The sequence below is a fragment of the Lotus japonicus genome, chromosome 4 (assembly GCF_012489685.1).
Source record: "Lotus japonicus ecotype B-129 chromosome 4, LjGifu_v1.2".
Lineage (NCBI taxonomy): Eukaryota > Viridiplantae > Streptophyta > Magnoliopsida > Fabales > Fabaceae > Lotus > Lotus japonicus.
The window spans coordinates 73,224,889-73,243,237 of record NC_080044.1 but is presented as its reverse complement, the minus strand read 5'-3'; the positions used below and the strand labels follow the sequence as shown (position 1 = coordinate 73,243,237).

General features: G+C 32.6%; 1 protein-coding gene across 1 annotated transcript; it reads right to left on the bottom strand.

The window, feature by feature from the left end:
- On the bottom strand, positions 1 to 6,024 carry LOC130711078 (transmembrane 9 superfamily member 3). Its single transcript, XM_057560538.1, has 7 exons — positions 5,761 to 6,024; positions 5,426 to 5,466; positions 4,524 to 5,109; positions 4,283 to 4,420; positions 4,018 to 4,174; positions 3,424 to 3,908; positions 1 to 492 (listed from the first exon to the last, which is right to left on the bottom strand). The coding sequence occupies exons 1-7, from the start codon at positions 5,910 to 5,912 to the stop codon at positions 273 to 275; spliced, it is 1,779 nt and encodes a 592-aa protein (XP_057416521.1). The 5' UTR covers positions 5,913 to 6,024; the 3' UTR covers positions 1 to 272.
- Positions 6,025 to 18,349: the final 12,325 nt, after the last annotated feature.

Below are 18,349 nucleotides of genomic sequence, written 5' to 3'. Positions count from 1 at the left end.
GACAAAAAATTAGTACAAGCTACTTCAAATAAATTTCAGTAACTACAACAATAAAGATTAATTAAATCCACGGTTCCAAAAACTTCCTCAAGTGTCAAGCCTGTGCAGTTAAAGAGCAGAGATAACATGACACTAATTCAGAGTAGTAGTCAATGCTTCTCTTGTTACCAGATACACTTTAGAACCTACCTTATGACCTCAAAAACATATCTTAGACCTTTTCTTATCACCTAATAGAAATAGTAAAAACTTACCAACAGGTTTAACCACAACTACTCACACTTGATGGACCTGTATATGTGGCGGACAAAGAGCAGCGAGGCACGGAAACCTACAGCACCGAGCATGAGAAAGAAGCCATAGCAGATGCAGGCCATGTAACCGAAGAAGAACGAGGTTTGCATGAAACCAGACATGTCTGATCGTGCATAGTAATAATACAGGCAGTAACCATAGATGAACAAGCCAGTTGATCCACCACAAAGGAAAGACCTGTAACACAAACAGACATCAATATCATGAAGAAAACGTCCAGTAACGAAGGCAAATGGATTGTCTACAAAGTTTAAGTTGCATATACTTTAAATAGATTCAGAACATCTTTGGTTATTGAATAGAAAAGAAAATAACAATCACAATATAGGCTAAAATCCTAAAACATTTCAATTCCACATTTCATAAATCAGGGATGTTGCTAAAGGAGAATCAAGACTCAATTGTTTATCCCACGAGTCCCTATGTAGCTTGAGAATTGAGATAATGTCCATGAGCATGGTTTGGATGGTTTCACAATTCACACAATTATATAGCAATTTGGTGTGGTTCATAGTGAAGCATATAACATTGTATTCAGTAAACACATCTTTAATCACTACACCGAAATTGTAGGCCATGTGGATGACATTATTTGTTTCAAGTAGAGACAACAGCTTTCAGTTAGATTTGTTACATATTGTTAGATCTCTCACACTGCAACTATATATAGCAGTGCAGTACACACTATTCAATGAATGAATTCAGAAGATTCTTTCTGAACTTTTCTCTCATTTCCTCATATTTTCTCACTTTCTACCAGTTTATTTCCAACAATAATCAACTTCAGGATATAATGTTATTAAAGGAAATTGTATCTCATGGAAAAGCAAGACAAAAAATGTAGTCGTCAGATCTAGTGCAGGAGCAGAGTATTGAGCCATGGCTCTTTACACATGTTAACTAATATGGTTGAAGCAAATGTTCAAAAATTATTGTTCTTCGAAATAAGCTGGTATGAAAGTTGCAACAAACAAGTAACTTCTCACATTACATCCGACACAGTTTTTTTATTTGTTTGAGAAAAAGCTCTTTTTACTTTTAGGAGAAACTACCGCGTCCTTTATGAATTCTAATGATCGACTAGTAGACATCTTCTCTAAGTCTATTCAGGGTCCTAGGGTAACACATAAGTAACAAGCTTGATGCATATTGTTGATATAGGTAACCATCTTGAGGCAGACCATTAATATTGTTGTATAGTTAATCTAATATTACCCCATAAATTAGGTGTATAATGCATTTTTAGTTAGGAGATATATCAATCCCTAAATTTTAGGGATTTAGGCATTTGAGTTGTACTCTAATAGAACTTTTAAATTCAGAGGCAATTCATTAGTGCCAATAGACACTAGAAACAAATATGGGTTAGACTCCTCAAACGTGAGAGGCACTTTAGAGGGTAGAGTAAGTCATCATGACCATTAATAATGATAACCTACTTTGAAAAGTCAATGAATCAACGGTAAATGTGACTTACTTTACCATATAAAGTGAGATTTTCACTTTAGAGGATCCAGATCCAACAAAAATAACTATCCAGTGGTTCCAAACACGAAGGAAACTCCGACCCTTCTCACTTCACCACAGAATTGTCTGCCTCTTCGCTCTCCCCTTCCTCCAACTTACCCTACATTGATACACAAGTAATTTCCATTCCAATCAGCTTGTACCAGCTGGCTTAACTACTAATGATTTCAAGGCCTCTTTCTTTGACCCTTCCTTTCCATGTCCATTCATCTACAGTGCCGATCATCCCTAAAATCAAGAGCTCCTGCAATTCCCTCCTTATTTATCCTCTCTACAGTGGCCCAAACTGTTCCTTTGGCCCATTTCATTCTGTTCCATGTTGTTTCTTCCTCCTATTATAGACTTGGACTAAGGGTGTACCATTTTCAAATTGTGACTGGTATTTTATTTAACTATTATAAATTTTAGTGCTGAGAGGGTTCCTCTCAAGCAATCTCAACCATTCGAGTTTACTATGATGCCCTGTTTCAAGGGTCTGTTAGTTTGAGTAGATGGAATACGAAAAAGGGTCAAATAAGAAATCATTTTAGATATAATAAACACTGGATTTGTACTTTCCACCTACTCTACCCTGAATCAATCGCAGCTCAATGCCCCTGAGTCTGTCAAGTGTGCTCAAAAGTAGAAGAGAAAATTAATGGTTTAGGTTGACATAGTTAAGATACATGATTCAAAATACAAATACATTTTACAGAAAATTACAGTACCAATATCTGTGGAAAAAATGTACCAAAAAGCGAAGTCAATTGTAGCTAGAGAAACTTAGGAAGTCACGAAATATCAAATCAGATATATATATACACACATATCAAGAATAGAATAGGAGGAAGAGAAGGGAGTAGAGACTTAAAAACAGAGAAGTACATAACAGAAAAAGGAGAATTGAATTATGGGGTTTAGGGTTTAAATGGGTGGGTTTATGTTATTGGTCTTTTTTCAACAAAAAAAAATTGGATTTTGGTGTTTTTTCCATCATGGACACTAGACGCCATGCCCGCCATGGAATAGTGTCCACCGAGGCCCGCCAGGTGAAAGCCACTATGCCAGGGCCTTAAAATACCACAATGGCTGGCATTTACCAACACTGCAACTTAGTATAAAACATAAATTGCATAAAGTTGATTCTATACTTAGGTTCAGTTAACATACATGTGTTTGTCATGTTAAGAGAGTAACATTAACAGGATGAGAAAAAAGAGAAGAATGGAGAAAGTAAAATGAACAATGATCTGATACTATATATTATGATTTAGTACCATTTTCTTACCTTAAATTTTTTAACATTTCATGCAAAAATTATGCGAATGCCACTATAGTAAAGAATTCTTTTCAAATTCCATAGTTAGAAACTGAAGATAGAAGAGGTATTTCTTGTTTACTATATCAGTAGTAAAAATACAAATAAGCTTGCACCTTCTATTCTAATCTTCTTCTCTCTTTTCCTAACCATTGACAATTTCTTTTAACTCTAGAACAGACAATATGAAAACTAATTCAATTGCTGATATAAGCTTAGACAATAATATAGGCAGTAAAAAACGCTAAAAAACTACAGTAGAAGGCAGCAATAAGATAAGTTACCTCCACCACCATTCATGATCTTCAGCAGCAAGTTGGAAATATGTCAGAGCCACAGTGATGAACGCGGTGACAATCAACAGAATAATAAAGACGATGAAGAGTATGCTGTAGATAGTATAAATTCTGTGGCCCCATACACTAGCAAAAATGTAGTACAGCTCTATGTATATGGCACTGAAAGGGAGAAACCCTGCCATTGCCATCTGTGGAATGGTACTTCTGTACCAAGGCAGAGGTGGAATCTCTCGGGGATACTTTGTAGTGCGGACAGGAGCTTGGAACTCAGTTTTGCTATTTTTACCTGCAATACCACCCAACACAAGTAATGGCGACGTAACCAATGTCCATATTAGGACTATCACCAAAATTGTGCCAAATGGAAGAGCAGCGGTTGCACTATAAGCAATTGCAACTGTGTTAAGGAAGCAGAACATGAGGAAAAGAGGGCCACAAAAGAGGCACCCTGTCAGCAATAAGTTTCTAACCTGTCAAACAAGAAAATAGACGTATAAATCATATAACTTAACTTCACAACAATTGAATCAATAAATACAAACCGCTGTGCAACCACAAGCACAAGCAGTCTATACATACCCAGTTAGATCCTTCAAGTTGAATATAGAAGGAAGTAGCAGTGTAGCCAGCAATGCCAGATGTAAGAGCATAAATGACCACCAGTGCAGTAAACAAAGCTCCTCGGTTATAGGGATAAAATACACCAACCAGTGCAAGCATAAAAATGAAGATTGTACTGCACAAGCACGAAGGAATAGAAAATGACACACACTTAAGTTTATAATGTAGAGAGGAAAAACGCTTCAGCACAGAAGGGGAGAAGAGACATCAAAAAGATTCTTACAGAGTGAATAACTGAGAGCCAGAACCAAGGGCTGCTGCAAACAAGGACTTGTACTTAGGAAACCGGAAAACATCACCATGAATGTACTTCCATCCCGTCTCCTCCTGATCATCAGCAGCTTCCTCATCTTGAGCATATCTGGAGCAGACAACAAGAAACAAGGGGGAAAACATTAAATAAAACAATGCCATGGGTAATAATAAGATGACAATCTGGTGATAGATGAGCAAGTAAGTCATACTTCATAAAGTCATTCTTCAAGACACGCATGAGAATGGTTGCCAGAAAACCAGTCAAAAGAAGAACTGTTACACATGAGTTTATGATTGAGAACCAATGAATCTCCAAGTGATGTGGCAGAGAAGAAGACTGCGAGTATTTATCCATTCTCTTCTCAAAAGAAGTATCTGTCTCCTTCCACTTTACAGTATACATAAACTCAACATCAACTTCCTTGTCCTCAGTCAGGTCCACAACGGAATGAGGATCCATCCGGGCACTGATCTCAATCACACGATCTTTGTTGTACAGAACATCAAACTGAATGTGCTTGTAAAGAAAATACTTGTACTCGCTAGGGTCGGTCTTTCCTTCTTTGTCAACTGTTCCAATAAATCCCCAGATTGGCAAGTCATCATAATACATTTGGAAATAATAGTCCTTCTTAACTGCTTCTCGGAACTGAGCAACTTGCGCCTTTGTGAGCTTCTTCTTGCACACAACATTAGAGTCTTTCTCCTTTCTAAAATCAAGCTCATACGGAGCACTAACAAGGCGATCTCCATTCAACACCTCGCCAAGTGCTTCCGTTTTCTCTCTCTCTTTACCTGCCATTTGGGTGTACTCATTTTAGAATGACATGAATTAAGAACCCATCAAAGTATGGAAAATTGGAAAAATTAATTAAACATTCATAGCAACATGTTTATCTCAACAGGAAAAAGCAATGGAGCATTCTAACCCGCTAAAACTGAAACAGCAAACAAATAAGTATAAAATGAAATGAAATTTTGCAAGTTATATAGCACTTTGATATCCATAATTAGAAAAACTAAAGAGAAACCACCGACACAATCACACAAATAATGAGCTTTAAAGGAAGTAATAAATACCAAAATCTAAAGCACAAATTCAGATAGTTACCTGTTACACAGAATGGCAGGTCTAGGTATCGATACGTTTCACTGAAATCAATCAAATTAAATGAACAAGAAATCAGAAAACGACAACAAAATTTAATAAACACTTTCTCATCTCATAAAACAAACACACAGAAACGAAACACCACCACCACCATCATGGAAGGAGAATTTCAACACAAGATCAGATTTTGACGACGACCCATCATCTCAAACGGTGGAAAACGTGGAAACCAAGTGTTGGGCAACGGAGAAAGTGAGGGGGGAGAGTGATGAAATGAATGCATGTGGATCTGTGCAAGACAAAGCGATTGGAATGGAAGAGGAGAGAGATCGAACCTGGGGTTGTGGAATGGACCGACTTTGTTGGCGTAGAGAGGAACGAGGTCACCGTCCTTGTAACGGTGATCGGAGGCATCGGATCTCACGTGAGTTCCGTGCAGGATTGCGAGAACGAAGAAGAGCAACGTTGACCACTTGCTTCTTCCCATGCTAGCTTCCACTGCTTCTGCTCTCTGAATCAGATGATAAACGACCAATGAAAGGAAGAATGAATAGAAGAAGAAGAAGAAAGATGAGTTTGAGGTAAACAAGCAAAGCAAACAAAAACAATAACAAAAACAAAAGAAAAAGGAAAGTTTGTCCTTTTTCATTTTTTTACTTACTTTCCATTTTTTAATAGAGTGTATGTTACTCTAGTCTTATCTATATTTTAATAATTCATTCTAAGTTAGGGATTTAAAATTAAAATGCCAATGATATTTTGTTTACATACCATATCCACCTCCATCTTCATAAAATATGAAGAAATGAGATAAAAAAAATGATATGATAGGTGATGAGACAGGAATCACATATAGATGGAAAGAAAAAAGAATGAAAATAAGATAGAAGAAAAAGTCGAGAATCATTACTGTTTTAAAATGTTAGTTATACAATACCTTTGACCAATCTCCTCTCATCTAAATTCTATAGAAGGTTTTGGTCATTTTAATCATCATGAAAATTAAAACTTAAAATTCCATCTCTAAAAATGAAAAAAGGTGGTGAGAATGGTGGTTTACTTCACACACACACACACACACACACATATATATATATATATAGTTAAAAAAATAATTGCAATGCATGGATCAACATATGAGGTTTTAATAAAATGAGAATCTCAGGTGGAAACGGCTACATTTTGTTTAATCAAAATATGAGGTTTTGTTTAATAAAGTGATAACCTCCATTTATGAAAAGAGCTGCATTTCACTTAAGAAAGATCTGAGGTTAAAATGTCAATCTCTACTTGTGCTCTTTCTTACAATTTTGTCTTGAGCAGAGTTGGTATCACAAAATCCAATTAATATATAATCATAACTTTTCTTATAAATTAAAGTAAATCAAGGTTAGCAAAACCACATGCATCTTAAAATTGTTTAGTAACAATTATATCCAAATCAAGGTTGAAATTCTGCACACAAACAAACACCAAACAAAATATTATATCAAATCATATCACTATTCATAAATAAAAAATCCAATCATATCTCTAAACAAGGTTAGATCGATGATAGTTTTATCTATTTCAACCAACTTTGCCTGAAGAGTGAATGAGCATGCGTACTCATTGGTTTTGACTCAACGTTTTAAATTTCTTAAGAAGTTCATTTGTATACTTTTGTTACTGTTTATAGATTTCTTCTTTGGTTTGCTTCACTGTCACTTGTAAATCAAAGAATTTGAACTCTGATAATACTTATCACAAATTCAGATTGCACTAATCTAGAAAAGTCTCTACATAGAGAATCATTAGTAGAGTCAACTATCAAAGATGATATCATATATATATATATATATATATATATATATATATATATTTGAACAATAATAAAATCACTTTTAAGTTCTTTCTTAAATCATTTCTCAAAATTCATTCTGGATTTTTTACATAATATTGAAAATGACTCAAGAATCTCATTCTTGTGAGGTAGAAAGAGATCCCAGGTGAATCTTGAAAATTCATCTAGAATGATAAGTCTATAATATATTCCACCAAGGATAGCAGTTATAGTGGGATTTTAATGAAGGGGAAGAGAGAGGATGAGAGATATTTTAAATGATATCGTGTTTACTTAAGAGGAAGGCAAAAGAAGGAAGGGAAAATAACCTTTTTTTTTATTTGGTTCACGAGGGAGCAGTGTGATTTTAAAACACCCACTACAAGAAAACGGAGGTTTAGCGGCGGCCGACTAGCGGTGGTAACCGCCGCTAAACCGAACCTTATCGTCGGTTACGACACGCGTCGCTAAGGAAAAAAATTTCTGGCGGTTTTTTATGACATGCGTCGGTTTTAACCCCCACTAAATTTATAAGATATTTAAAATTAAATTCATTTTACGACTTGTGTCGGTCGTAACCGACGTTAAAATCATTAATTTTTTTTAAAAACACTACCGTCGGTATCTACCGACGTTAAATCTGTTATACATTCTCGATTCTTCACTTGTGTTTTTTCTTCTCTCACTTCGTTCTTTCTCTCTCTTCGATTCTACTCCACTGCACGCTCCTCTCCTCCATTGCGCTCCACCGCGCCCTCCTCCGAATCTCCGAACCGTCGCTCTCCTCTCCTCCATCGCATCTCTTATCCTCTTTCAAGCAATTTCAGGTAGGGTTTATGCTCATAGTAGGATTCCTCTGAACCTCTGATGCTCATTCTTCTTCTCTATCTGATCTATTTCGTTTACCCTAATTTTGCAGATTCTCGTCTCATTTGATTTCGTCTCTTCAATCCATTTCAGGTAGGGTTCCTCTTATGGTCTGTCTTCAGTGTGTTTTGTTGGTGATTTTAGTATCATCAATGGATTTTAGTAGTAATGTGATTTTTTGTAGGCCGATGCGATTATGCGTTAGGCTCGGAAACGAGTAAGGGTAGTGCGGAGTGCACGCTTGTTGAGCCAACGCATAATTGACCGCGATTAGATTGCGGGGTTCCAAGTCCCAACAAGGATTTCGTGAACCCAGGCAAGAATAGGGTCGAAATACTTTGTTCGGAAAGTGTACGAACACGATTCTTCGAAGTTATCCAGGATTATCATACCCAAATTTCTAACATGTTTTGTGTTTGTAACATTACCGTCGGCATGACGGAGCTTGAGGCCCTCGACGCCAGTTGCGCCGGCAATTACCTTTTGTCGTCGCTAGTCTGCTTTGTGGCGGCAATTTTAGTATTAGTTGGAGGACCGCCGCTAGTCCATTTAGCGGCGGTTATAACCGGCGCTAAACGAGAAAATCGACCGACGCCAGACTAGCGAATTTTTTCAGTGACCCTTACTTTTATGATCTTAATTTATAACATATTTACTATGTTTATCTCTCATGTCGGTCATTAACTTTGCTTAAGCAGAAATTGGGGTTTTACTCATTTCCCAATTTGTCTTATGGCTCGACCATTGAAGCTTGGTGCTTAAGCTAGGAGCTCGAGAACCTTACTAAGGGACACTTGTAATCCTCTTAACTCGACCGACACAACATTTTCACGGATTTCATGTATCAATTTTTCTATCTACCATTTTGCTTTCTGTTTGGCTTCATCAACGTGAATTCAGTAAAAGAAAATGTTGAATTGAATCTTATTGGAACTAAGTGGAGAATATAAGGCGTAAGTAAAAAACACAGAGAGCATAAGGACATTGATTGATAAGGAATGATATTTTTGTTCAAAGAACTGTTTTTCTTCCAATTCTCCTCACTATTAGAGGGACACAATTGAGTTAAGAGGGGTTTTGGACCACCATATTCTCCTTCTCTCGTCTCTTATAAATTGAACCAAACAAAGTAGGTTTTAAAATATCTCTCTCCTCTAGCCAAACAATATGCAAGTTTGAAGGCTTTTCTCATCATATGTTAATATGTAAGTTTGAAGGCTCAGTAGGAACCTAGAGTATTCTCTCATCATATAATTAATGAATGGTAATGGTCATGTGTTTAAGCAAATCTTTGAGAATTTTTTTACACTTATTCATTTTTTTTATAGACAAATGTTAGTTGTTAGAAATGTTAGTAAATTAATCTCTCCACCGGGTTTAAAGTCGGAACTCTTCACCCTTCACCCCATCCAACCCTTTTGTCCCTAGCTCTTACTACTTGAGCTATCATTCGGGGACTTTTACACCTATTCGATCAAAGAAAATATATATCCTCTTCTAGTACAATGGTGTATATCACTATGGAAACTATATTATGTGCTTTTGATCAAGATTAAAAACCATGACTTATGAGCTACCATTTTTCTGTTTTAGGAACAAAACTAGTATGTTTACCCGTGCCAATTCGGCACGGGGGGCATATTTCCAAAGCTATAATAAATTTTTTTTAATATATGGAATTTTTTTTTGTATTAATGAAAAATAAATATAAATATTATTTTTTATTTGATTAATTTGATTATGATATAATAATATAATAAATTGTAGGATTTCTTTAATTTTTTTATTTTTTCTATCTTCAAATAATTATACACAATTTATAATATATAAAAGATGTGATTTTTTTGGTACATCGGACTGATAAATTGCATCATCCAGAAATTGATGTATGGACCTCTCCCACTCAACGAATGAAATTATAATAAAATTTGCTCTTCTCTTATTTTTTTATTAAAAATATTTTAATTTAAGCGTTCTTCCCCTTCATATTCTATATTCACAGTCAAATTGTAATACTTTTGTTTATCTACTCCTTAAAATATTTAAAAAGTCTAGAAAAAATTTAAAAATTATATTAAAACATTTTCTATTAGTTTCAACTTGAAGGTATTTTCATGTTAAATGTCTTTCATCATATCAGCTTTTTACTATATAACCTAAACATCAACAAATATAGACTATATATTTACAACCCTCGTGTGATGAATTGCTCTCTCTCTCTCTTCCCTTCCCCCCTCCTCCCCCCCTCTCTCTATATATATATCTAATGTATAAAGGACTTATTATTCCTACAACTTGTTCATTTAGAAGCTGAATTAATCTATGTTGTGATATTGTTATGCTGATTGGATACTTAGAAAACTTGAATTTAGCGACTCAATAATTTATTTTACTTTCTCATCGAAAAACTTAAACATAGAAAAATATAAGTTATATATGTGGGAGCCTCATATTCACAATCAAATTAAAATGTTTATGTATATCTACTCTCATTATTAGAGTTGAAGTTTGCACTACCCTTATAAATGATATTTATGCTCTATCTCTAGCCAATGTGAGACTTTTAGAAAAAGTAATGAAATTATAACAAAACATTTTCTATTAGTTTCAACTTAAATGTATTTCATGCAAATTATTTCTCCCCGTATGACCTTTTTAGTATATGTAACGTAAACATAAATGAATATAAGCTATATATGTTCATTTATTCTAATTCCCTCAACATTTCATATATATATATATATATATATATATATATTTACTTTTAAACATATAAAAAATTCTAAAATTATTTTGAAATTTATTGTTTGTTATTTTCAACTTGAAAATATTGTAATATAAATGTTCTTCCCCGTGTAATCTATATTTTCACAATCAAATTAAAATGGTTTCGTATATCTTCTCTTAAAATTATTTAAAAGTCTGTAAAAAGTACTAAAATTATATTAAAAAAATTCTATTAGTTTCAACTTAATTTTAACATCAAAATTTTTTTAAGTGTACTGATAAAATGATATTGAAACATTTTCTATTAGTTTAACTAAAAAATTTAGTACTTTTTATGGAAGAGAATATTAAATTACATTAAAATTTATCTTTAATTTTTTTTTAACTGTAAAATATTTTAATATAAATATTCTTCTTCTTGAGATCCTTATTTTCACAATAAAATTGTAAAAAATGCATTTTACATTCATTTAAACAGAAATACGGTCCAAGGATGAAAAGTCAAAAATAAAACCTGTTTACTAAAATTTATTTAAACTTTCTGTTAACTATAGTGGAAAATCAAAAAATTAAAATCTTCACAAATATACCAAAGCATATAAATTCTATATCTTTATAAATATTTTTTATACCATATGGAATATAGCTATAATGTTTGCTTATAAAAAAAAATAAAATATATATATATAGCTATAATGTTTAAATTTTAGTTTCAGAAAAAACAATTGGTACATCGGAAACATAAATTGCACTCTTTGGGGATTGATCCCAAGGCCTCCAACTCCCAACTCACATGTCCCCTAGCTCTTACCACTTTAGCCATCATTTGAGGACAAAAAAACTTTTTTATATATCCAACAACAATATAGCTGACATAAATGGTAAAATTTATAATTCAAAAACTAAACAAAAATTATAATAATCTTCCGATGTACCAAAAAAAAAATTCAAATAATTTTTTTATTTTTATTTTTGATTTTTTATTCTGGAAAACTTTAAAGTTATAAAAAAAAAATTTAGTCCCCCATGGAAGTTTTCTTGTTTTACCTTCTAATTTATGATACTTTTAATTAATTTATTCATAAATAATAGACTATATTTGTTAATTTATTTCACGTGGAAAAAATTCTAAGTTTTAAAGTTATGAAAAAAAATCTGTTAGTCCCCGTGGTAGCTTTATAGTTTTACCTTCTTATATATGATATTCTTAATTAATTTATTCATAAATAAATAGATTATATTTGTTAATTTTTTCCGATCTGGCGTGAAAAAAATATAAGTTTTAAAGTTATGAAAAATAAATTTATTTAATCCCCTGTGGAAGCTTTCGAGTTTTACCTTCTAATTTATGATACTCTTAATTAATTTCCTTCTAAAACTATTTTAATATTTTTGAAAATAGTTATGAAATAATGATAAAAGTTCTTTACGATATAAGTTTTAACTTGAAAAAAAATTCCAATAAATTTAGTTCGTCTATATACATTCATGCTCCACTATCATGATACTTTTCTACCACAACCGTTAAACATATTTTTGAATATCAATCACCATATCACATTAGTAACATACAATGATAGTCATAACTCCCTCTAAACTTCAACTACAACATTATCCCCGTTGATATCTTTACATAATTTTTTTAATTCATTCTCGCAGAACCTGTATCATCTATTAGACAGAAAATTAGTGCTACTTTGAAGGTAGGGAAAAACTTCAAAAAAATAGGATGACCATAGAATTGAGACAAAGAAAGCACATTAAATCAAAATTTAACAAAACTACAGAAAACAAAAATTTAGGAATAATTAAAAACATCAAAGAAATTGTCCAAGTCCTGCAAAACAGTCAGATATATTGTCCCAAAAAATAAAATCACTGATAAGATTAGTCATTGATGGAAGCAATGGCCAACATCATCAGCTGTTTTATCCCCTTTCTTTGCATTCCCAATTACACAGTGTGAAATAAGAGCAAACACAATTCTTTGAAAATTCACAACAGAAAGAATTAGAAGTGTTATATTCTTTGATAAACTTTCCTATATTCACTGATGCTGCTGAGGAAATTGGTATAGCACTCAACATTATTTCTTTCACATTCTTCTTATTTACCTTGCAGTGCTTTTGAGAACCATATGTGCTTATTCCCTCTTATGCAAACAGAAAGAATCAATATAAACCCAAAGAAAAATGTCACTACATTTGTTATCATCACTACATATAGGCAAAAGGAAAAATTGAAAACTTAGCGGACTATGGTAGTTGAGTATTCTACTTGGACATTATATTACCACACAGCTACATACATCAGCAAGGTCCCTCAAGTTTAATCATCAGCCAACTTGTCTTAATGAAATTAGAAGGAATTATTGAGCCTTGAACCACTTTCAAATCAGCAGCCTCATTCGTGCTATGAATTCCACCATCGGAGCACATCAAAGTTGTCGCCGCTTTTTGAAGTCATCGCTGAAACCTTCAGCCGAAATCGAACCAGAAGCCGCGGCCAACACACACCATCATGGGCTGCATCACCTCCACTACGCAGCGGAATGGTCGCCGTAAAGATGAACTACAAACCACCTCTGACTTGCTCCCTAGCCAGCTGCGTCCTTGGAGTTTTAGTCGGAACCATCGCCGCCAACACCGTGCCATTCGCGATCACCATTCTACTTCATCTTCGGCCGGAACCACCTTCCTATCGAAGTTTCATGAAGATGGAGAGGGTTGATTATTTGGGGCCAAACTCATCTTATTTATAGTAGAAGCCAAATATGTAAGGGTTGGCAAAATTAACCAATAAACACAATCTATGATATAATCTAAATATTTTAGCACAATTTGTTGAAAATTGAAGAGGAAATAAAGATAAATTATGGCATTGGAATTCTTTTCAAGACTAACAATAAGCATGTGAATGAATAATGATAAGAAGTTTTGATTTCACCTAATTTCATTGGTGAAATTGGGAGGCAATAATTTTTTTTAATTATCAAAAAATGTAGATAGTTATAGTTCAGAATGGAAATAGGTAGAATACAAATTGGCTATAAATACATTTAATTTTTTTTTTTGAAACTCCCAAATGAATATTCAAAATTGAAAATCCTCAATTAAAAAGCTACAATTTTGGCCGCTTAATGAAGCACTATTTCCAAGTTATTCGTATAAAGGTTAAAGAGAACTAAACCAGGAACAACCAGAAAGGGTCGGTATCCAAAAAAAAAAAGAAAAAGGGTCGGTATCTTGAAGTGTTAAAAGAACCAAATATCAACCATGTGCATCAACACAATTTGAAAAGCATTAACTTATTGGAAATGCTTTGATAACCACTGCGGCTTCCATGATTTGCCGCAAGAATTTCTTTCTCGTCAGTAAGTTTTAACACAAAAAATAATGGTGTAATTAAAGTGATTTTGGAATTTGAACAGAAGTAACCCTTCATTTGTTAATGGCTTTCACTGCTTTGTGAGCTGCTTCATCTAAATCTTCAGCCGTTATTAATGTCATATCACTTTCCTTCAAAATTCTTTTTCATTGGTGAATGATGAAGGTGGTTTATAAAAGGAAGATAATAATTATTTAAATTTTTTTTAAGAAAAAAGATGATTGGTTCAGATTTTGGTAGTGGGGGACAAAATATGGATAGTCATTAATATGAGATATATATCAATTTAAAAAAATCAAAATATAAATGAATTAGATGGTCTATTACATGCTTACCCTTCAATAAAATTGCAAATATCAAATGAGCCATCCCAAAGTTTCCAAAAGTGGAATTAACATATTCTTTTTGATTTATTTTATTCTTGGAAAAATGCTTGAAACCTATCCTAATGCTTGCCAAGTGTCAATACTTTCCATCTTCTAGGTTCTCTTTTATATTGTATTTAGATTTTCTTGTTAAAATGTTCCTCCTCGTGAGAGTTTTTACCCTTGTAATTTCTAAAAAAAAATGAATGTGGAATATATTGCTATGTAATACAAATTTAGCATGAAAATATAATGTAAACAAATGAAATCTTATTAAAATTATTTTTTATGTGAAAATATTTTCATGTAAAATATTTCTTCCCGTGGTAGCTTTTAACCTTGTAATTTAAATATAAATAATATCAATTATATATGTATTAATGTTTTCTAATCTTCGTACGTCATATTTTCATCATCAAATTATCATACTTTCATATATAAAATTATGGAAAAGTAAAAAAACTATAATAGAATAAATTTATAAATTAGTTTTGATATGAAACTATATTCATGTAAAATATGCCTCTCGTGGGAACTTTTTACCGTGTATATCTTAACATTTCTAATCTCTTATTGTAATCAAGTAATTTAAATAAAAATATATATACATACTATATATATTAATATGTTTTAATCATGACATTTTCATCGTCAAATAATCATACTTAGATAATATATATATATATATATACTTCTAAATTAATTATAAAAAAACTTATTAAAAATACTGAAAGTATATTTTTAATTTTAGATTTAAAATGAAAATTATTTACATGTATAGCATTGCTCCTCATGTAATCAAACATAAATAACTGTAACTGTAATTAAACACTTCTAACATGATATTGTGGTTAAAAAAACATTATATTAAATTTTAGACTTATAAATTTTATCAAAACTTATTTTTCTATTCAATGCACCGACTCTCATGGAATGATCCTCCTATTTTGGTAGTTTGTATAATGATAAACTTTCAATTAAATCTTATAACTCGGTCTCTCGTCATATTTTTCCACCCATGAGCTATAATACCATTTTTTTTGCAAGAGAAAGAGATTCATATATTAAGGCTGGAGAATAACTCCAGAAAGGTGCAATGGTACATGTATTACAAACAGAGATCATTAGGAAGAGAGATATTACTTATAAATTTCAATCATCATTTGCATAAAAAAAATAAAAAGACACACATGTCATATTTTCCCCGATTTCATTAAAATGACACACATCCATATTTAAACCCTAAATTTATTTAAATAACAAAAAATAAAAGGACAGTAATTTTTCTGCGCAAACATAAATATATTGTGAGGCGAATTGGCTCTTGCACCTAAAAACATCACCTAGTTTCTGTTTCAAATGTTGACTAAAATAATAATAAGGAGAATATGAATAGACGTGCATGGTCATCCTCATAGCCATTGCTTGAGGTAGATTTTTTCAGCGTATTATTTATGTGCTGAGTCTCACAGTGTAGATTAATAATGAAAGTCTTCTCCAATAGCCAACTTTCTTGGATGCTGAACAAAAGGAAAAGAAAAAATTGAAATCACATGTCACTATTTTAAAAGAAACAAAGAAAGCAGAAAAATAAACACAAAAGAATGAAGAAAATAATTGCTGGGAAAGTGCTGCTAGAAAGTCCTCAAGACACTTTCAAAAACTTGGAAGAATAAGGACTCACTACACATACAGGTACTCTAGGTTGGGATAATGAGAAGATTTATGTGTGGAGGACCCCTTAGACAAGATCTTTTGTAAAACCCATGAATTAATTACTGATAATATAAGCAACATAAGAATGAGAGCATATTGGTAAATAGCACATTTCACTGGTCACATACCATAGTTCATGTTATCAAACTTTAAATTCACACAAAAGAAGTGAAAAAGGATACACCAGATTCACATAGTTCTGCCAACAAACGATAACATGTAGCTTGAATAACTTTGTACTACTACATAAACAAATTAGATCTACATTAGTTTTGATGACAAACATGAAGTAAATAATAGTGACAGAATTCTCTATCAATAGTTCTAGCACTTAACATGCTACACAAAGGTCATCCTTCATTAAACACAAACATAGAACTGTTAAACATGTTGGTATGCATTGAAAATTGCCAGAAATGTCCACTTCTTAGCTAGATGCCCAGCACCAAGCACATCAATGGAGAGCGTCCTAGTTTGATAATGGAGTTTCATTTATAAATCTTGATGAGGGTTTGAGAGAGAAAAGATTCAGATAAAGTAAAGAGGAACAAAGAAAGTTAATATTGTCAAAAAAGAGAAGTGATTCAGATTAAAATCACTCTTTCCATTATACAATAACAATGCTCCAAATACAACAACAGAAAGTGTTATATGAAAAGAGCTTACCTTTGTAATGAGAAATCAGATGCAGAATCAATAATGGTACATCAATGAATAGAGTTCCAGTAATAGTATATCCAATACACGCCCAAACAAAAATGATATGCTATTATCAAAGGAAAGGATGAAGAGTTGATTAGAAAAGTCTAGCCTGCTGAGAAAATAAACCTATTAGAAAAGGGAAGATGAAGAGTTAATTAAAGAATAATTAAACCTACCAAAATATTTTTCTTCTGCTGCAACATTCTTCTTATGCTACTATTCTCTTCTAACAATTAAAGGCCATGTCTCCCTAAGGCACTATCTATCTTTCTTTACAACCTTTTCAGATCATTATACACACAACAAATGAAAACAAAAAATTAGAACACAAAAAAATAAAGATGACAACCTTGGGAAGATAAGGATGAAGAAAGAGCACAGTCAGGGGATGCTACTTCCGTAATGGCTGAGAGGGTGAGGATTACCTAAATTCTTCAATGTGATTCATCCTCGCAGAACCTATAACCAAAAAACCCACGAAGAAATTAGTGCTACCATAGTTAAAGGTAATCTGCAACTAAAAACACAGGAAACGAAAGATAAGTTGAATTGGATATGGAACACTTTATCACTCCACACACTACCTTTTATAGTATGCCTAATATGTGTAAAAGGGGCAATTGCAATAGGGAGAAAACGCAGAGTAGATTGAGAAAGAAGGTTTTATGTTTTGGATGAAAATTCTTGTGTTATTTATAGGTGAAGCCTCATGAATTCTATCACATTAGGTTGGCAAAAGAAACCAATCAAAATAATAAGTGAGAGTATCAAAAAAAAAATTGAATACAATTTTGAAAACACGTTTTGGGAATGTAGAGAATTAATGTGATTAGATTTTTTTCCAAGGCCATGATTATGCATGTGAATGAAAACAAAATGATAAGGTATTCAATTATCCTTTTTTTTACTGGTGAGATTAGTAGGCTATAGTTTGTAGTTATTTTTCAACAATGGGAAATTAGAATGCAAAGAGGTATTAAGGAGAAAGGCACGTAAAAAAGAAAAGAAATCAGAAGGATATTAAAGAGGTTTAAAAGAGGGGTTAACAATGCTTAAAACTGATTGGCCACCAATTAGGTGGTTTTTATTATAGATAAAAACATGGTTAAAATTGTTCAACCGAAAAAATATGATTGGATTAGAAGTAGGTAGTGGATAATTAATGTGAATCAATATTGAATGTAGTGGATAATTAATGTGAATCAAAAATGAATGTTACTCCCTCCGGTCCTATTTATAAGCAGCAAAAAAAAAATTCACATAGTTTAAGAAATGTAGTTAAACTAGATAAATGCATTAAATATGTCTTGAATCAAAATAAACTTCCAAAATTACCCT